A 21187-nucleotide genomic window follows, 5' to 3' on the forward strand; every position below is an offset into this window, starting at 1 on the left:
TTGCTTACAGAGGCAGAGGCGGCCGAACACAGAGTAAGAGGGAAGGTCTCTAGTCATGCATAGCTCAGGACAAACCAGGGGTGTGAAGCCCAGGGTTAATAAAGAATTGGACAAGACATGACAAATAGAAATGCAAAAACCAGGCAAAATGTACTTCCTTGCAGGGGGCAATAGCCTCACTTAGACGGGGGCTTGTTTCAGCCTTCACTGCTGTGGTGGCCACTGATACAGAGACTGCAGGAGCTGTTGCTCGATAGCAGGTGGTCTTTGGTCATGAGCATCTTGCTGCTGTTGTGCTGGATAAGATGGAGCCTCTGCCCCGCTGTGCTCCTGCTCCAGCACCTTGGATTCAGGGAGCTGATGGCAAGCCGGGTCATGGCACATCCCTTGGGGCTCGGGATCCCAATGGGGGCTTTGACCCCACTGTGGGGGCAGCGGCTTCCAGGTCTTGCTGGGGTTCGGGTCCTGCCGAGGAGCCTTGCAGACCTGGATCTTGTTGTTTGGGTCTCTCCCTCGTGTCTCAGAGGGACAATTCAGGTCCTGCTCTGCTGACTCGGTCTCTGGTCTCTGATGGTGGTTTGAACCCTGTCCTGTTGCCTCAGTTTCTTCGGCCTGGTGGGTTTTTGGGTCCTGTTTTGATGTCTCAGACTCTTCAGCCTTATGGGTATTTTTGTCCTGCTCTGGGGTGAGATCCAGGATCTCACCGCTCTCTGGATCCCCTTCTGGTGCTTCAGTACTGTCATCCTGATGGGTGTCCTGGTCCTGCTCTGGTGTCTCACCCTCCTGGGTTTGATGGGTGTCTGGGTCCTGCTTTGATGTCTCACCCTCCTGGGTTTGATGGGTGTCCTGGTCTTGCTCTGGTATCTCACCCTCCTGGGTTTGATGGGTGTCTGGGTCCTGCTTTGATGTCTCACCCTCCTGGGTTTGATGGGTGTCCTGGTCCTGCTTTGATGTCTCACCTTCCTGGGTTTGATGGGTGTCTGGGTCCTGCTTTGATGTCTCACCCTCCTGGGTTTGATGGGTGTCCGGGTCCTGCTGTGGTATCTCACCCTCCTGGGTTTGATGGGTGTCCGGGTCCTGCTTTGATGTCTCACCCTCCTGGGTTTGATGGGTGTCCTGGTCCTGTGTCTCAGTGTCCTGGATCTGATTGTTCACACCCTGCTCGGGGACCTGCTGGTTGTGGGAGACCCTCCCCGCTGTACGCAGCCTTGGCAGCTGCTCCCCACCTGCCTTCTCTTGCGCTGTCAGCTCTTGACCATCTTCTGGTGCTTGGTGCTGCTGGAGCGGCTGGTAACAAGCCTTGGCCACACGGAAAACCAGGCTGAGCAACTCACTGAAGTCAACCCTGCAGTTGCCATCATCATCCAGGAAGCACAGCACCTTCTTGACTGTTTTGGGGTCCTGGGGGTTCTGTAAAGAGACAAATGGTGTTGGCAAAGCCTGTGAGCCATTTGTGCCATCTCTCTAGGAGCACTTGATCAGTCTCAGGGCAGGAATCCAGCCCCATGCCCCTAGCCCGCCGTGGCTCCTGTTGCTCCCCGCACCGAGCTCCGTAAGCTGCTGGCACTGGGAGAATGAACAGCCTCTCCTCTTCCCTACAGATCCTGGGCGTTGAAGGCATCTGTGCCTTTCCCAGGGAGCCGGGTGTCCTGTACACCCGCATGGGAGTGCATGGCTTTACCCACCCTGCGGCACTCCCAATCCCAGCCCTGCAGCCAGAAGGCAGCCCCGCGGCAGGCGCCGGCTGCGGGGCCGGATCCTCACCTCCATCGCGTCCGCAAACTCCAGCTCCATGAGCTGCCTCAGCTCCTCCCTGCTCAGGGGGCTGCAGTTGCCGTCGCCTCCGGCGCACATGTAGAAAGCAGCAACGATGCCCTCGATGTTTTCCTGGAGCTGGGCCATCTCCCTGCAAAATTGAGGCAGCCTGCGAGAAAAACACAGACAAAAAGGGTCGTCTTTTTGTTTGTTTTGTTTGCTTGGTTTTCAGATAAGTTACTCTTAAACAACACAGCTGGACAAGCAGAGAGAGAAAGAAGAGCCAGAGAAGGGCACAGATAAACTGAAACAGTATAAGGGAAGGGAAAGAGAGCAAGAAAGATCTCACAGGAAAGCAGATCTGAAAAATGAAACTCAGCTGCAGAGATGGCTGGGTGTGAGGACCAGCAGGTGATGCCTGGAGAGGTGAGGGACAGTGCGAGCAGAAGGGCTGGGGACACACAGTAACAGAGGAGAGAAAAAAATCCCATTTGACTTTCTCTGGAGCAGAGCAGAGCTGTGAATGGAGATCGTCTCTAACAAACCATGGAATAGTAGTTCCAGACCTCTTTTATTATTTTTTTTTTCCTTCAGGAGAGCTCAGCAGTGGCAGCTCCAGGGACATTCTCATGGCCAGAAGCTCTTGCTTTCCTGCCAGTAGCAAAGCCACAGTGTGAAAAGTCTGTCCAGGCTTACCTGGGCGAGGAGCAGGAGCGCTGAGCTTCAGGAGCACAATCTGGAGCAGATCAGCTCTCGGCCATCTTATATACAGTTCAGGATCGCAGCCTGCGTCTTCCAGAGGAGACACTCCTTAAGCAGGGTGACCTGAAACATCTCTCACCCAATTAGACTGTCATGCCCCTGTCTTCATTTGTCTCTTTCTCATTAACTTCTGCTCTGATGCTTTTCTCTGGAGCTAATGCATGATCCTTCCTAAGCTTGCCCCACCTGCAGACACATTTCAGAGGAATTTAACAGAAAAGGCTATTTTTACCACTGGAGGATTTAGTTTAAGGTGATGCCCGAGCAACGCCCGGGACTCTTGTGTTTGGCAAACGTGTTTTGTGAGAAGGAGATCCTCAGTGACTGACACACAGGGGAGGAGACCGCCTGGGAGTGCTTGCACGGTGAATAAAGAGGAAAGAAAACAAAGGAAGAAAAATGAGGATATGGTGATGCCAAGGTTAATGTGATTCCTTCCAGAAACTCCCTCTTCTGGACCCCAACGGGGAGGCAGGCATCAAGCAAAGAAATCTTTTCAAACAGTGCCACCAAGTGGCACTTGGAGTAGGACAGAGGGGTGAGGTGGCCTGTCCCAGAGCCAGCGAGCAGCTGGGGACTGTGGGCATGGTGGGCTGCAATCACCCATGTACCAGAAAGGGAAACTGAGGCACACGGCAAGCGAGGGACTTAAACTCCTCGTGCTGTGTCCAGCACCAGTCCACGTTGCAACCCTGTGTCCTGTGGGTGAGGCCACCATACTGGGGCCCAGTGGGTTAACTGGGAGCCCCACAGACCTAAATGCAGTTATTGCTGTTTGCTCAGGAAAGTAATTTTTATATCTCCCTATGCTGTCCTGTCGCCCCCCACCTGCTCCAAATGCAGCGTGACATGAAAGTTGTTTCCTAGGCACTTTGAGTAAGACTTTTAGGTGTCCTCACTTTAGCTTTCTATTTTTTGAAGTCCTTTTCTTGGCCAACACATGGTTAATAAGAAAGACAGGAAAAAAATTATATCAGAAATCCATGTGGCTTTTAAAGTGCAAAGTGTTTTGGACACAGAAAATAAAATACGTCCAGCTTTGTACTAAAAAAGCACTTTCAGGAAAATGCCCTGGCTTGCTCCGTGCCTGGCAGGGGAGGGTTAATGGGTCCCACTTCATTTATGTGAAATTCTTACAAGTGTCCATGGAAGGGCTTGGAGAGGATAACTATGGGAGGCTGCAGGGTCAGGAGGGCTTTGCAGGCTGTCCTGTCCTTTGGCTGTGTGCTGAGTCCTCTTGAGCTCAGGGCTTCTTTTTCTACGGCTGGTTCTGTCTGAAACCATGCCCTTTCTTTAAACTGAGAGATTTCTAATATATCACAGTTTTAATCCCAGGTGCCATCAAGCAGCTCTTCTGTCAGCCCGAGCAGGCAGTGCCTGGGGAGGAGCAGTGATCTCCTGGGCAGTACCCTTTTATTTCTACCCATCAACCTTTCTATCATACCTGCACGGAAACACACCGCTTTCCTCTAACACGTGGCATGTTTGCTGCTAACCTTCTCATTAAGCTGCAGTGAGGGTGGGGGGCAATTACTGGGGCACCTTAGAGAGGCAGAAGTGTTTAGGGTGTTCTTGCTGAAGTTATTTCTAGTCAAACCACCCAGACCCTGATCAGGGTGGTTTCTCCTCTTGTAGACAACTGTAGACAATAACAGGTTTATGTTGTACAGGATTTCATGCATGCTTTATGAAGCAGAAAACGTTAGAGGGTCAAATGATACGTGAAGAATTTAGGAGTGCTGCAGAACAGAAAAGAGAAAAACATCACTTTTAGCAGAGCTTGCAATGAATTATGTTGAATCCAGGGAGCGGAGGGCAGGTGCTTCTGAGACTTGTGCTTAACGAAATCACATGAAGCTTCAGTGGTGCTGCCTCGAGAGCTGTGAAATAGGAGGGGAGGCTTTGTACAAGCTCACACCTGGTTTGCAATGATGCTGGGGGGTTTTGAACAGGATTGGGATGGGGCTGGGAGGGCTTGCTCTCTGAAAAGGTCTGGAAAGAAGCTGATCTTCCTAGGAGCTCCTCTACAACAGAAGAGCAGTAGTTGTGCTGCTCTTTACCCCGAAAACTGCTGTTCCAGCAGAGCCAAATCGCTTAATACAATTAGCTTGTGATGCCTTTGGCTGAAATAAAGCTTGAGCTCCCATTTCTCTGCTTTCACCCAATATCAAAAGGAACCAGCAGCCTCCAAGGCTGTGCCCCATGTGGTTAGAGATTTCTGGGCACCCCAAGACCTTCAAGCCGTGCTGGTGCTGGAAAGGCATCATTTAGAACCACAGCCTAAATTTTGGGGCAGGAGGGGTAGCTCCTTCCCCTGTGATGTCACCTACACTTCAGAGAAGAATAAAAACTTTGGGAGTTTGCGTTCAAAGCAGCCAAAATGCACGTTAATCGGGGCTGGCTCTCCCAGGTGGATTTACCACGGAGGCATGGAGGTAAGGTGCATGGTGTGGCGGAGGAGGGAACAAATCTCTAGCGCGTTGTTTACTTGGCAAACTCACTCCACTAATATTCACAAATCTTTGAGGTGTATTTGCTGATTCTGAGCTCACCAGTGGGAAATGTGTTGGGGTACTGGGCAAACCAGCTTCTCTGGATAGGCAGAGTGTGTATTCAAGCTTAGGCTGCTGGTAAAATGCTCTCTGGTTGCTTCCTTTAAGCAGTTTGATCGCCTAATTTTATCCACATCTGTCCAGTTCACCTTTCTTTCTGTTTCTTGGGCAAAAAGCTATTCTAAGCGCTCTGGTCTGCGTGTTCACACGAGGGGCAGTTGCGGTTCCCTGGGCTGTGGACTGGGATGGGTTTGAAGGAGTGATGTGCACCAGGGCTGGGTGAAGCTGGAGGTGACACCTGGCTCACGGCAGGACTGGGACTTTGGCGTGGTCATTTGGAGCAAGATTCGTGTCGGAAGTGCAGGAAAAAAGAAAGGTGTGGAAAATCTAAGTCTGTATGGTTATGCAAGAGCTTTAAAATAATTTAGGAGCTGTTTTTACCACCGTGGTGATTGCTGAAGATCTACAACTTAGGTCATGCTTAAATTCCTCCTGCTGTATTTTAATGTGTAAAACTTCAGGTAAACCAATCTCACCTAAAATTCTTTTCTTTGAAAATATAACTAGAAAACTGGTACCTCCTCAGACAGCCCAGGGTTATTTTCCTCTCTTCTGCCTGAAGACCTTGTGGATCTGGGAAATTGCTCAGCTCCTCGGTTAATGGGGAGGAAAGGAAGAAGCAGATGAAGGAGGCATTGGGAGGAAAGGGGGCACAGAAAAAGCATTGCCAGCAGTCGGGGGGTGTGTGATGAGCATGTGTCAGGCAGTAATGGCAGGGACTGGTGTTGAGCTGGTGTTGGGTGTTAGGACTTGGGGGTGTTTAAGGTCTGGGGCTCAAGGGGGTGGGAGTTCGGTCAGAGCGGTCAGGTTTCTCAACAAAAAATAAAGCAGGAAATTACTGTTTATTCCTGCATGACTCTGATTGTTCCTGCTCAGCAGGGAAGAGCAGAAGTGTAGGTTAGCACTGATGAAGGAGGGAAAGTGCTGCACGGAAGGTTTAATGTGAGAAAGCATTTAAATATGGGTTTTGGAGAGCTTGAAGTCTTCGGGGCTCGAATGGATGGGGCTTGCTTTGGGAGGTTAGAAGAAAAAGCAAATGCCTGGTTAGTGCCTGCACTCTGTGCAGCCGTGGGACCCGGAGGTTTTATCTGTGGTTATTGCCTTCCTAACATGCCTCCTTTGCCTTTTCTTCCTGTTGTTTCCTTCTTTCTTTTGCCTGCTGAGAGCTGAGGGCAGTTTACACCGAGGTTCAGGCTTACCTCCCTTTTCTTGCCGCGTTCCATACACGAAGCACGATTCCTAAACTTTCCCAGGGCTGGAGCCCATTATGCAGAGAGTTTTATCGCTACATCTCTGTCATTATCAGGAATTAAGCTAATTGGAATAAAATGCTTTATTTTCCTATGCTGCCTAGGCGTTTCAGCAAGTTATTTCTGTTGCAAACTTCTTTATTGCTAATTCATTTTGACATTAAGAAGTGTAATACATCAGCTTTTCTCTAATACGTGTTTCCACTTTTTTACATGTTAATGAGCGTATTTAACATATTTCTTCAGAGATAATTGGATTCTAGTCTCCCTGTGGTAATGCACTGAAAGCCAGCTAGCAATGCCTTTAATATCTCAAAGACTCTTTCTGCATTTGAATAATCCCACAATTAAAATTAGGAATTAATCTCTTGGCTGAAACAAGGCTTTTGAGGATACTTTTCTTGTTTTGAGACAGTTATAACACATATGTTAACTATACTTATGGAGAAGTTAATTAAGCCCTTCCTTTGCATGTGTACCCCAGAACTGACAAAGGGGCACAGGTATCTCACGTTATCCTGTTCCTCTCGCCCATTGATCCTCCTTGTGAAGGCAAGGACTTTTCTGCGCTTCATTTGTGCATAACTTACCCAGCCAGCTGTTTTAATTCAAAACATAGAAGCTATCATTGAGTAAATTATTTTTTTCTGAAGGTGCAAAGGAACTCACAAGTTTACTTAAACAGCTCTAGGTCTGGAAAAGGAAAGGAAATGATGATATGTAGCTAGCCAGCGCATAGAGAGCACGTATGAAATTCTGTATCTCAATCTAAGCAACTCTTTAGCAATTAGAGACTGAGACTAAACCTAACTTGGAAATAGGGCGGGGAGGAAGGTGAGATGAGATTATCTCATATTTACTGCTATGAAGAATTATTTCACCTCCCTCCGAAGGCACCTGCTTCCCACTGTAAGGAGGAGGACCCCCAGTGAGACAGCATGCTGTATGGCAGTCCTTCAACCCAGATGTTTCGGAATGCTGTTAACTGACAGAAGATCAAGACAAAATTAATCCTGCAGCTACTACTCGTTACCTCCAGCCCAGAAGACTCCAAGTCCTGCTTTTTCTCTGTCATCAGAAAACGAGCTTTGACACTGCCTGTATGTTCCTTGCCTTTCAACTTCTCCAAGCTCCAGCAGGAGATGTCCTCCTGCCTTCCCGTGCCGTACACCACCAGAGGACGCTGCGTGTGTGCATGCACGCTCACACGTGTGCATGCTTGCTGTGGGTGCCTGGGCCAAGTGTGTGCATGCACAGACACACCTGCGCGCGTTTGGTGTGGGCAGCTGGGACGCCATCCCTCTGTCAGGTCTGCTGCCCGCAGCCAGACCTTGCTCAGGCGCACTCCCTGAGCCAGCCACGGGGTTTAGCTTTGGAAAATCACCTTGTAGGCAGAGCTCTGACCATGAACCGGCTTTTTGTGGTAGTGCTCAGAGGCTGGGCAGGTGTAGCAGCATGGCTGCGAGCACGCCTCTTTGATTTTCTTCCCCTACTGTATCATCCTGAGCTCGGAGCCATCGCTCCTGCCGTGTGCGGCGACGCTGGCTATGGATGGAGGCGGCGGCAGTTCGCTCCTGCCACCCGTGCGCCCATGGAGCTCGCTGCCCTCTCCCGGGGCTGTCAGCGGAGGAGATGGGCTGGGATGGGACAGGGCAGTTCAGTTGGCTCAGTTGTGGTCTCTGCTAGCTTGCTCCACTTGAAAGCTGAGGGTTTGGTGGAGACCTGAGTCACCTCTTGTGGCCGTGGTGGAAGTGAGTCACGGGCTGCACTCATTTCGGCTGCTCCCCTTGGTGGTGGGGACAATTTCGGTGCCTTTGCCCGTTAGCTTCCTCACTGCCCAGCACATCAGCAGGAGAGGTTCAGTTCCTTTTGCTAGCTCGTTTTCAGAGGAAGCTGCAATTTTGGGCAATGGCTTAAAGTCTCAGGTTTAGTGTCTTCTCTGGTTGGGGTGGAAAGCTGCTTTCTGCTCTCCTGAAAAGCAGCTCTGGCCACCAAGAAGTGACCGCAGGAGCATTGAGGGCAGGTGGAGAGGAAGCAACTAAGAAGTGCTCGGGGGTGGCGGTGCCGCAACAACGGGAGCGTCGTCTGGAGCAGAGGGTGGAAGGGGGCAGAGAGGATGTATTGGGAAACATGACCTGATAGAAACCCCACCAAAGCCAGGCTGGCAGTGTGGTGGATCTGGCTGGGCAAGGTGCTGCTGGGGAGGAACAAGGCGTTGTGCTGGGCTGGCAGCCGAGGACTGGAGCGGGTGCTCTGGGGCAAGATGGAGCTTGCCTGGCAGGGATGCGTATCTGGCAGCGGTATGGCAGCATTCAACGAGGCGAACGGTGCAGGTCTGGAAGCTGCTTGCACAAGGCTTGTGGGGTGGCAGCAGGGGGGAGAGCCAGGCAGTAAGCAGGCTGATGCACCTTGTCCTGCACTGTGCTACCAGGAATGCAACTCCTGCCTGCCCTGCCCACTCCTCTCCTTTTTTCCAGGGAGATGTACAGACAGGGAAATCACCTGCTTTTTTTTTTTTCATAGGGGTTCCATCTTTCTTTAGCCTGGCTTTCCTAAGAAGTAAAGCTTCTATGCTCCCGCTTTTAATATCCTAACCTGTTATTTGCAAGCAAATTTGACACAGTGACATGGTTCAAACAAATGCTAAATCTCTACGAGTTTCATGAAGATCGGTAGAGACTTGGTTAATGCTGCTGTAGTAGAAAGAACTAATCAGTTCTCCCTTCATCAGGCGGTTGGACCCAGGACAGACGGTGGAAACCAGGCTCTACCAGTTCTGCCTGTGGCCTGCCTTGTTTAAGAGCAACATTTCTGTTTGTTTACACTGGAAAGGCAAGTACAGAGGAAGGTGTGCTGGGCTTTGGCAGGCTCCCAGCCATTCTCAGAAGCTGCTTGTCCGTGTGTACGTTTGTGCTGAAGTTTAGAGCTGTGCCCTGCTCGAAATGGAGCCAGTCGCAGCCCATGGGCAAAAGTCACCAGGTCCTGAACCCAGCAAGATGCTGGATGGGAGCCTGAAAACCAGAGGGGAAAAAATGGAATGAAGAAATAGGGAATTCAGAGCTGTTGTGGCAATGGCTGAACTCGTTATTTTTGTTAAATGCTTCACTTAGTGCAGCTCCTGTGTGTTTTGAAGAGTTATTTGGATGTGCTAAGGGGTGCTGACCTCTCTGCCTTTAGTGAAGCAGGGGAGACGCTTGTTTTAACTGGACTTCTCTGCCTCCTCCCTGTGCCTGAAAGACCCTCTGGAGCTGGTGACTCAGGCCAGGAGAATGTGGACTCCAGACTGGCACTGTTCACAAGTGCAGACACGCAGCAGTTGACCTGCTCTGAAGGATCGGCTTCCTAAAATGACTCACCTGGCTCCATGAAATAAGCAGTACCAGCCCTGGGGTACTGCTTATGGTCCTTCATCTCAGTACCAGCTGAGATGTCCGTACGCAAGCTCTCAGCCTTGTCAGCCATGCCTGAGAAATGAGGTCCTCGACTTTTGTTTGCAAACAAAGTTTGGCCAAACCCAGGTTGGATGGCATTTTATCCTTTCCTTCGTCTATGTAGGAAAGGTATAAATTACTAGCTGATATGTTAGGAATGCCACAATCACACTTGATGCCTCTTTTCCAGCTGTACCAATTACACTCCACCCTGATGATGATGAGGTGTCACAAGGCAAGAATAATGACAGATGAGTGAGGGGAGGAGATCATGGCGAGGGGAACATGAGAACCGTCAAAGGAATGAAGAGCTGGGGGAAGGCAATGAACAGGCTGCTCGTGAGTTTTGAGATGCAACCACAGTTCATCCCCAGATAACACAGACCAGTGAAAGGATCTAGCTGGATCTGCTCCTCTTCCTGCTTTGCTGCTTTACCACCAGCACTGCAGGCCCGGGACTGGGATCAGGGCACTGCAGCCCAGCCACAAAGGCCATCTCTGCCCCAGATTGCTTGAATGAAGAAATGCTCGTTGACATTACAGTCGATGCACTCAACAAAAAGGACAAGTTTTTCTAGGTTTAGTTTTCATATAAAACATGACATCCTTATGGCCCTGGGTGGACTGTGGAGTCCTTTAAAGAGCTAACGACACCTTCACCTTGGTCTTGATGAACATCTGCAGCTTAATGACACTTGAGGAAAGGAAAATCACTTCCTCGCCTGCTGAGCGGCTGCTGTGGTGGAGGAAATGGCTCAGTCTCCAGGTTTTGTTTTATTGTTGTTGATAAGCACTCAGAAGCACCCAGGATGATGACAGCAAACTCTGAGCATCAGTAGATGGGTGTTTGAATGTCAAATGTGCTGGGATGGAGCACAGTGCGTTGGCATAACCATAAATGTTGGGGCTGCAAGGGGAAGCGCCAGCCAGGGCGATGCAAGTGTGTAATGAGAAGTTATTTTTGTAACTGAGATTATGTGGGAGAGCACAACAATTTGTAAAGGACAGCCTAATAATACGGTGTCAAAAGAGCGTCTTGTAACAACGAGCTGAGTTTATCTGACTTTGCAAGGGCATATTTGGTACTGCAGTAAGCAGTATTCCCCTGCTTATCATCTTGGCTGGTTCATCTTTAGTTGTCATTTTTACGTTACTATAGGCTATCTTCACTAATGTTTGATTTATAGGTGTTTCCAAAGTCTAATACTGCAGATCTAATCTAACTCGCAGAAGAATCTTATTACAACATAATGGGTGATATATGTAGTTTCAGGCACGGTAATCTGGCATAGTGTCTTGAGAATGATATCTGTTGATTTATTTACTGGGAAAAGAATGGAAACAGCTGTCAAACTTTTCAGATTCATCAAGATTTATTCCCTCAATCCAATAAGCTGCGATTATTGCTACACTATAAGACTTGTTTCATCTCTTTGCAAATACACAGAGAGCGCTAACACATACAGATATTTTATTTGATGTGCGTATGGAGGCAGAAAAATCCTTTCTAACAGAGGATGTTAAAGACCCAGCAAACAAAGTGCCATAATCCAATAAAAATGGCTTTCATTGAGAAGCTGTTTATGGATGCCTAGGCTGGTTCTCATCATTTTTCCCGGCTGCCCTGAGCTGGATTGGCTCTTCCTGCAATGGCAGCAAACTGCCGTATCAGCAAACAGCAGCTCGTGACCAAGTGCCACCGGGAGTACGGAGAGCCTTGGATGCTAGCACCAAGTCTGATAGGGTTGCTGGGCAAGAAGTGCCAGATGATCTATCAATTACACGGCAGGCAGCTGCAGGAATAATTGGCATATCCTTCTCCCCCTTTCTATAACTTTTAAAAAGCTTTATCCGTCTACTGCATCAGGTTGCTGCTACTATTTAGAGATATAACTCCGGTTCTGGGGAAAGCTGTTACGTGATGAAAACTTTTAATTATACAGAGTTTTACCCAGTCTTCAACTGGACATTGTGCAACAAAATTCCCATTTCTCAGCATTACTCTTCTCCTGGTGTTTTCTGCAACTTCTTTCTATTCAGCGTTTGCTCTTTCTTCACCCTAAATGCCATCTGTCATTTTATATCTCCTTAAAAGACCTTTCTCAAGCTATGTTAAAATGATGCCTTTGAGCTACTTTTCTCAATAGTCTTACAATAATTTCAATCTAAAAGACCATTAAGAGGATAGAAAACCCAAAGGCAAAATCATAACTGAATTTAAGACAGACTATGAAAATAGTTGTTTGTAGGTGGGAAGTAAAAAGGCTGAAGATGATGAAATGGGTCTCTATGAACGCAATTAATATTTGCATTGCACTTTTGCCATTATTATTGCAGTTAACATTAGGCAATAAAAATAAGAGCCATAATTAACAGGTGATTGAAAAGTATTTTTTATTTAACATGAAGCAATTTTCTCTCTTGTTACATATGAGAAACCAAGAGACTCACCAGAGGACGTCTCATTTATGCAGGGAAACCTCTTCTTTACCGTGTGCCCACTGATGCCTATCTTATTGCATTATTTCTTGCCTCGCAGCCAGTTTTGACACCTGGAAAGGCACCGCTCCACGATGGCGGCGGTGCGGGTGTTCAGGCGGAAGGGTGCTCGTGGGGACGGGCGGGCGCCGGCACCCTTGGCCGTGCCTTTGGTAGAGCTGGTGTCTGCGGGTCCTCCAGTGCCCTGGGGTGTGCATGTCCCCGTGGGTTCGGCGGCGCTCTGGGACGTGCATGGCTCCGTACAAATCACGCTTTGGGATGTGCAGGGATCCACACATGTAACCGAGCACTGATCGAGGCAGGGATCACCTGTGATCGCACCCTGAGCACAGCAGGGCTCCTCCGTCTGGATCTCGAGCACCTCGAGGGTGCAGGGCTCCACAGTTGAGACTGGTTGCTGCAAGGGGTTGTTTTCCATGCAGGTCCCAACTGTCTTGGGGATGCAAGGCTCCACTGGTAAGATTGCTTGCTGGAGGGGGGAGGTCTCCACGCATGTCCCGGCTGTGTCAGGGGGGCAAAGCTCTACCGTCGGGATTGTGTGCTGGAGGGGGAAGGTCTTCACACAGGTCCCAACTGTCTCGAGGGTGCAGGGATCCATTGCTGAGGTTGGGTGCTGCACGAGGAAGGTTTCCCCGCAGGTCCCAGCTGTCTCAGGGATGCAGGGATCCACTAGCGAGATTGCATGCTGGAGGGGGAAGGTTTCCACACACGTCCCAACTGTCTCAGGGGTGCAGGGCTCCACTGGCGAGGCTGCAGGCTCGAACGGGAAGCTGGCCCCTCCCTTGCTTTGAGGGGGGTCACAGGGGATCACCGCTGGGCACACGCAGGCACCCACGCATGGAGGTGCGCAGGAGTCCCAGGCAGCTGTGTGCTCAGGGCAGCAGGCGTCCCCGGGCACGGGGACAGCAGGAGGTGGGCAGGGGGGCCCAACCTGAGGGCAAGCATCCAGGCAGGTGGCTGCACCCTGACACGGGCAGGGGTCCACCTGGAAAGTCTGCTCAGGACAGGGGTGCATGTCCTGCACAGGGCAGGCATCCAGCTCCACCACGGCACAATGTGATGGGCAAGCGTCGGTGTGCACGGCCTCCCCCGTGCAGGCAGAAGGGGGCAGGCAGGGCAGCTTGCACTGGGAAGTCATCTTTCTGCACTGCAGGCAAGCCTGAAAGAAAAAAAGCGATTTGGTGTCTGCTAACCCAAAGCATCAGACACTTCATTTTCTTGGCTGGTGAATTCTTCAGCAAGATGGTTGCTGTTTGTGCCACGATTTATTCATGAAATAAGGAATAGAGAGAAAATTTGCTGGTTTTTTGGTTTTTTTTTTTTTTTTTTATTTTCCAAATTCTGCAACAACTCCTTATGAAAAGAAGTTTGGTCTTTCTGTTTTTCTGTATAAACTTCCAAACTCGGCTTTTCTTATTAAAATCTGTTTTCAGCCAAACAGTTTCACCCTAGCAGCATTTTCTTGTGCAGATAGCAGTGGATTTGATTAGCATTTTCAGCAAGTTTATAAACTTCAAGTTAATCTCCTCTCTCTTTTCCAGACATTTTCTCCTCGTCCTGAAACTCCCTTGCAGGAGAATACCCGTCTCGCAGCAGCTGCAAGAGGCGCAGCTATCACTGTCCTACCTTTACCATGGCTAAAAGCAGCAACAGGCTAGACAGGTAAAAGAAAGACATAGTTATTCAGGTTTACCGTGAGGCTAGGCACTCTTACCTGGGACCTTGGCCGCTGCCGTACACGATGCCGCAGTCACTTCACCGCTTAGATGATAACTACATGCACAGCAGTTTCAGCTCCTGCCTGCCGTGTAGGCGCTCAGTGAGCAAGATGGTGTTTTATCCCTCTAAATCCAGTGCTGAGATAACAGGAAGCATTTTGCAGAGCATCCATGGGAATTACAGCAAAGTAAGTGTGAAGGAAGAAGATTATTACTCTTTCAAACCCTTATCACCAAGGAGGTGTGAGAGCCAATAAACAATTTCCCCTACACAGCTGGTACAGTAATCTATTTCAGCACATAGTAGAAAATTAACACCAGCAATAGGCTTAGATCCGTACAATCCCAAAGATACTTACCCAGCTCAGTATCAGCAAATAAAGACGGCGAGCAGACACGGCAACTTTAACCTCGGGATCTGCCTTGTATATTCAAAAGCCTGTCCTCCGGAGATGGGGTGCCCCAGGCACACAGACAAGCTACCCTTTGCTAACCCAGACCTGCTCCGCCTCTGCCCTATGATGGATAATTTGACTAATTATTTTTAATGGAAACCGGCTATTTCCGTGGCTGTAGCATAACCTCGAGTGAGCAAAGATGGCTTGCGAATTCACGTGTCCTTTCAGCGGGGCTGACGCCAGAGAAGAATTTGGGAAATGAATGGACTCTCAGCTTGCTCTCAAATAGTCGGCCAGTCATTGGTCAGTTTTTCTGTGACGGTAAAACATCCTCCAGCCCAACACATCATGCGGCCATTAAAGACAGGATGGGATGTGGGATCTGGGGGATTCTTTTATTTTTAGCCACATCTGACCTCCTTCTGTCACTGCCACTGTCCTGTTCAGATGTGGTGCTGCTGGTGGCAGTGTCCTGGAAACTCATATCATCACTAGTCTCGTGATGTTTTGCATTTTCTCCTAAAGCTCTGACTCAAATAACATAACACTACTCCATCGCCATGATGTTGCCTTTATCCTCATGCAGGTACACCCCTGAAGAGCAGATGGATGACAGGAGGAGTGACCACCACCCTGTTCCCTTCAGCCCACTGGTTTACCAAAGTCAGCTGAATTATACTAAGGTTTAATTCAAATCACTGTGGTCAGCAGCGAACTGGCAACCCAACTGGTCACGCATCCCAGATTTATTTATTTCAACTTAAATAACCAAAAGCCACTGCCTTGGACACCACCGTGCTCAGCAGCATGGACACCCACATTTAAAGGGAGAATAGCATTCAGACACAAGAACACACCTTCGTCTCCGGATGGTATATACCCTCATCTCTGCATGCAAATAATACTGGTTTGATGCTTGTGTCACCAAGTGACTTAAGGCTGGTTTGGAGTGAGCAGGGAAGGCAGTTTCAGAGTCTTTGATCTCTCGCAGGCAATGCACTTGTTGGCTGTCCCTTCTGTCTTATAACGAGGGATTTTCAGACGAGAACGTCTTCACTTGACCACAGTTGCGGCAGGCATAAAGCGGCGACTCCATGCTGCGGCAGTCATGCACAGTTTGCTCTCTTTTGTCAACGGTGTATCTCAGTCTCGGTTTAGCCTGCTATACGATAGAAATGTGCACAACAAACCAAAAAGGGCCGCTACCACGGATGCTGTGGTCAGAGCACCAAACACAGATGGTTTGTCACCCTGGAGCGTCACTACATAGAGATGGGCCACCACAGGAGAAGTCCTGGAAGGACCCTAAGTGATGTTGAAGATCTTAACACAGTGTGAAGCCTTCCCTGGCTGCCTAAATGCCAAAATCATAACAGATTTTGGTTATGCTGGCGTACTGCACTTGGTTGAGGAGCATAGATGTTATGAAGCTGCCCGGAAAACTTGGGTGCTCCCATGTACCGGGCTGCACTCTCCAGCATATACCTACGGCTACAGGGAGGTGAGTGCTCCCCTCTGTCTGGCCCATGTGAGACCACATCTGGATGCTGTGTCCGATTTGGGGCCCACAGTGCAAGACAGTCTCCAACAAACTGGAACGAGTCCAGCGGAGACCACCAAGATGGTCCAGGGGCCTTGAGGACATGATGGATGGGGAGAGGCTGAAGGACACTAGAAAGGAGAAGACTTAGGGGAGATCCTGGGGCCCCTTTCAGCTATCTAAAAGGTATTAATCGAGAGGCTCTTCTCAGAGGTGCCCAGAGACAGGGTGAGAGGCAATGACTGCAAGTTGCAACAAGGGAAATTCTAACCAGATTATTGGGAATAAAATTCCCAGTAGGAGGGATACTGTGTGCTAGTAAGAGCAAGCAGACTTGTACAGTAGAGCAGAACAAAGCCGCTTACAGAGTCCTATCCCATCTGTAATCCTGGTCTGTACGGCTGTCTCAGGGGAAGGTGCAAGAAAATGTACCAACTTAACTTTTGTCAAAACAAAGTTTAATCCCAAGGGGGATTGTTTCCAGGCTGTATCATCCGTTCTTTGTTCCCCATCCCCCACAGAAAATACGTGGATCAGGAATTCAGGCTTGCAGGCAGCAGTCATAGTGTCGCATGTACCACCTCAGTGGCTAGGTTTCATTAAAAATTATAATGTAAGCAAGTAATTTAAGCATTGGAGGTGGAGCAGGTCTGGATTATTAAAAATTTTGTTTCCATACCCCTGAGGTGTCTCACTTCCGGAGACACGGACACTGAAATCATATAAAAGGATTCATATTGTAGTGTTTCTCAAACCATTTTGGTTTCGTTTGCTAGTTGCTGCTGGTGAATTGGGTAAGTCTCTCTTGGCTTACTGGGAAGTAGTGTAGTGGCTGGGGTTATTTAATTTTTAAATATTATCTGCAGAAGCAAGTTAGAAGGCTTACGAGTGCTTCTGCTTAGCGAGATTTGTGTATGGTACTTACCAAGCAGCTGAGCTAAGGGTAAATATTCATTCCATCTTCTACCAGTCTTTATTTGCAGTATGATGTTTTGCAATTGCTGTGCTTTCTCCATCAAGATGCGTCTCAGGGTAGTTGAGAGTGGACTAACCTCTCTCTTTCCCCAATGACATTGCTACCCTGTTTTAACCAGGAAATTATTGGGTTTGAGAGAGATCAAAAGGCAAGGCTAGGACTTCAAAGGAAAAAAGTGGGAGGGAAGATAAGAAGTGGAGACTTGCAGGCTGCAAGGGTAAGCAATGCCTGGAAGGAAGTCTGGATGAGAAGAGCTAGGAGGACTTCTGTGGGAGAGGTGGGAAAGCAGCTGCACTGTGAGCATCAGCAGATCCATTCCTTGTGGGAAGTTTTCCGGCATGAAGCCTCCACTCATGTCCTCTAGCTGAGGACCTGCGTGTGGACAGGGCACTATCAGAAGCCTAGTAGTCTCCTTTTCGAGTGGAAATAGGGAAGTAATGTCAAAGAGTTAATCCCAAACCAAGGGGAGCTGTGGGCAGGTGGGGGCTGTCATGATTTCAGACCCTGCAATATAATCTAGCTGAGTCCAAATAACACCACTTTTCTTTCCTGTTTTGAGAAGAAGTTGTTTGAAATGTACGTGCAGCCAGTAGCTACAAACTTGTCTAAAATGCTTTCATGTGGAGTTAGTGCCCTGCTATGGATTTCAGGCTCTTTTCCCAGTGTGTTGTTCAGTATTCCACTGGAAAAAGTATAGTTTAGATCAGTGTATAAAATAGCCTTGTGAAAGGTGAATGTCTCTGTTTTCCACAAAGTATATTCCTTTCCTGCTTGCAGACGTTACCCCTCCCTCAAAGATGTGTTGCCAAAATGATTGCCAAATAAGACAGCTCTGCCTTCCACCTCCCACCATCTTGGTGAAGAGTTTTCCCGTGAAAAGATGCGTGGATCCCTGTGGTGCTGTCTGTAACATCCAGTGCTTGCCTCCATGTGTGGATCCCTGCTGCTACGCTAGGATTCCTCAGGGCACCACCACTTACGTGAACCTGGGTAATCTTGGTGTGACACAGACTGCCGGATGTGTGGATCCATGCTGCCTCGGAGTCACCAGGTGTGTGCCTCCGCGCTGTGAGGAAGTGACCAAGTGCACCACCACACGTGTGGACCCATGCTGCTGCAAAGTGACCGAGTGCACCACAACATGCCAAGATTCGTGCTGTGAGGAGGTGACCAAGTGCAGCACCACGTGCGTGGATCCCTGCTGCAGGGAAGTGACCAAGTGCACCACCACATGCGTAGATCCATGCTGTAGGGAGGTGTCCAAGTGCACCACCACATGCGTGGATCCCTGCTGCAAGGAAGTGACCAAGTGCACCACCACATGCGTAGATCCATGCTGTAGGGAGGTGTCCAAGTGCACCACCACATGCGTGGATCCGTGCTGCAAGGAAGTGACCAAGTGCACCACCACGTGCGTGGATCCCTGCTGCAAGGAAGTGACCAAGTGCACCACCACGTGCGTAGATCCATGCTGTAGGGAGGTGTCCAAGTGCACCACCACATGCGTGGATCCCTGCTGCAAGGAAGTGACCAAGTGCACCACCACATGCGTAGATCCATGCTGTAGGGAGGTGTCCAAGTGCACCACCACGTGTGTGGATCCGTGCTGCAAGGAAGTGACCAAGTGCACCACCACATGTGTGGATCCCTGCTGCAAGGAAGTGACCAAGTGCACCACCACGTGTGTGGATCCCTGCTGCAGGGAAGTGACCAAGTGCACCACCAGATGTGTGGATCCATGCTGTGGACCTGTGACCAGATGTGCCACCACGTGCGTGGAACCATGCTGCAGCAAAGTGACCAAATGCACCACCACATGCGTTGATCCATGTTGTGGAGGTGTCACCAGATGCAACACCAGGTGTGTGGATCCATGCTGTGACAGAGTGACCAAGTGCACCACCAGGTGCATAGATCCCTGCTGTAGTGAAGTGACCAAGTGCACTACCAGATGTGTGGATCCCTGCTGTGGAGCTGTGACCAGATGCACCTCTAAGTGTGTGGATCCCTGCTGTGGGGAAGTGACCAGATGCACCACCAGGTGTGTGGATCCCTGCTGTGGATGTGTCACCAGATGCACCTCTAAGTGTGTGGATCCCTGCTGTGGGGAAGTGACCAGATGCACCACCAGGTGCATAGATCCATGCTGTGGAGATGTCACCAGGTGCACTACTAAGTGTGTGCATCCCTGCTGCGGCAGAGTGACCAAATGCACCACCAGGTGTGTGGATCCCTGCTGTGGAGGAGTGCCGAAGTGTGCCACCACATGTGTGGCTCCATGCTGTGGAGGAGTGACCAAGTGCACTACCAGGTGTGTGGATCCTTGCTGTGGACATGTGACCAGATGCGCTACTAGGTGTGTGGAGCCATGCTGTGGGCGAACGTCCAAGTGCGTCACCAGATGCGTGGATCCCTGCTGCAGGGAAGTGACCAAGTGCACCACCACGTGCGTGGATCCGTGCTGTGGAGGTGTGAGTGAATGCACCACCACATGCGTGGATCCCTGCTGCAAGGAAGTGACCAAGTGCACCACCACGTGCGTGGATCCCTGCTGCAAGGAAGTGACCAAGTGCACCACCACATGCGTGGATCCGTGCTGTGGAGGTGTGAGTGAATGCACCACCACGTGCGTGGATCCGTGCTGCAAGGAAGTGACCAAGTGCACCACCACGTGCGTGGATCCGTGCTGCAAGGAAGTGACCAAGTGTACCACCACGTGCGTGGATCCTTGCTGCAAGGAAGTGACCAAGTGCACCACCACGTGCGTGGATCCGTGCTGTGGAGGTGTGAGCGAATGCACCACCACGTGCGTGGATCCCTGCTGCAAGGAAGTGACCAAGTGCACCACCACATGCGTGGATCCCTGCTGTGGGGGCGTTCAGGCTGTTACGAAGTGTGTGGATTCCTGTCCCACTGCCTGTGTTACACAAGCCACCCCCCAGTGCACGGGTGTATGCACCTCTACCTGTGGCCAGTGCTGCTCCATCACATGTGCAGATGTCCGCTGTCGTAAATGCATGGCTCCTTGAGGGGCTGCATGTGGGTGGGAGCCACACGGGGACCCCACTCTGCAGTGCCATTGCCCTGTGGAGTCTCCAAAGGCTAAGGAATGAAAATGGTTTGCAGATCGCTGAACTTGCCGAAGTCTTCCTCACATCTTTGCTTTCCTAGTGCCCTTTCTGTCCTAGGAAGAGTAGATCCTCAAATGGTTTTCCCTACATTCTGCATAATTTCTGCTATATTTACCTCAAGAACAATGCCTTTCCTTGTAACATCTAACTAATTGATTTTGTGCCCCCAGGAATATTGCCTGGGAGAGATTCTGTAATTCTTTGCACTGATGTGGATGGAGGAATTTCCCTGTTTGTTCTTTCTTGCCATCTTCTCCTTTTCTTGTATGAAGCAATAAAAAAAAAATTATCTTGACATCAGCTGTCTGCAAGTGTTTCCTTCGCTTTTGCGTTCCCCCAGACTCACACTTTCTCCTTTTAATTTCTTCCTAAAAGCCTGATCTCTGTAGAGTGGCAGCTCCTGCTAGAATGCATGGGAAGGTCTAAGGCAATAGCCAGAGACCTGGGACTCATCTGGGATATCCCAGATCATTGCTGGGAGAGGGGGTGCTGTACGTCATGAGGAAGCACCACTCTCCCATGGTTTTGAAAAGACTTTGAAAACCCAGCCAAGTGCTCCTCCGAAGCTGGAGGAGGTCAGGGCCAGCTGTGTCTGCATCCCGCAGGCAGAAATGAAATGTTCCATTATGAGCAATGAGTAAATAAGCCACTAACAAGGGGAAGATGAGCAGGTCTGGGAGTCTGTGCCTCGTGACTTTGTCACCCGTGTGTAAGAGGTCCTATCTCAACTTTTTGCTTTTTGCAAACCTCTGTTTCCTTGTCTCTGGTGGCAATCGGGCAAGCCTCATCAGTTAGGGAGATCGACATGGATTCAGTCACTGCTGAATTCTGCAGAAACGTTATTAGTATTAGCAAGGTGTCTTGGACAATTTTGGTAACCCTCCATGAATACCTTCTAACAGGATCCCAGTGCTTCCTCCTTAGCACCAAATGTGTTTGCAAATTGCTCGCCCAGGAGTAAAGCAACGTCCTCAGGGACTCAAAGTCACCCTGTTACACAGGCCAAGAGTAGTGCTCTGCAGGTTTCCAGAGCAGAGATGGTGCAGAGTGGGATGGGGCTTAGCAGCAACTGCTGAAGGGAGGAGAGATGGAGAGGCAAACTGCGGGGGAAGGCA

The 21187-nt window shown here is 49.7% G+C and overlaps 2 protein-coding genes across 2 annotated transcripts; one reads left to right on the forward strand and one right to left on the reverse strand.

The window, feature by feature from the left end:
• Positions 1-204: 204 nt before the first annotated feature.
• LOC127027047 (repetin-like) lies at positions 205-1902 on the reverse strand. Its single transcript, XM_050912424.1, has 3 exons — positions 1765-1902; positions 1095-1410; positions 205-959 (listed from the first exon to the last, which is right to left on the reverse strand). The coding sequence occupies exons 1-3, from the start codon at positions 1900-1902 to the stop codon at positions 205-207; spliced, it is 1209 nt and encodes a 402-aa protein (XP_050768381.1).
• A 13977-nt stretch (positions 1903-15879) lies between these two features.
• LOC127027014 (keratin-associated protein 10-4-like) lies at positions 15880-20367 on the forward strand. Its single transcript, XM_050912369.1, has 3 exons — positions 15880-15926; positions 17719-19162; positions 19343-20367. Exons 1-3 carry the CDS (start codon positions 15881-15883, stop codon positions 19968-19970), a joined length of 2118 nt encoding a protein of 705 aa, XP_050768326.1. The 5' UTR covers position 15880; the 3' UTR covers positions 19971-20367.
• The last annotated feature ends 820 nt before the right edge of the window (positions 20368-21187 follow it).

The sequence above is a fragment of the Gymnogyps californianus genome, chromosome 29 (assembly GCF_018139145.2).
Source record: "Gymnogyps californianus isolate 813 chromosome 29, ASM1813914v2, whole genome shotgun sequence".
NCBI classification, from domain to species: Eukaryota; Metazoa; Chordata; class Aves; order Accipitriformes; family Cathartidae; genus Gymnogyps; species Gymnogyps californianus.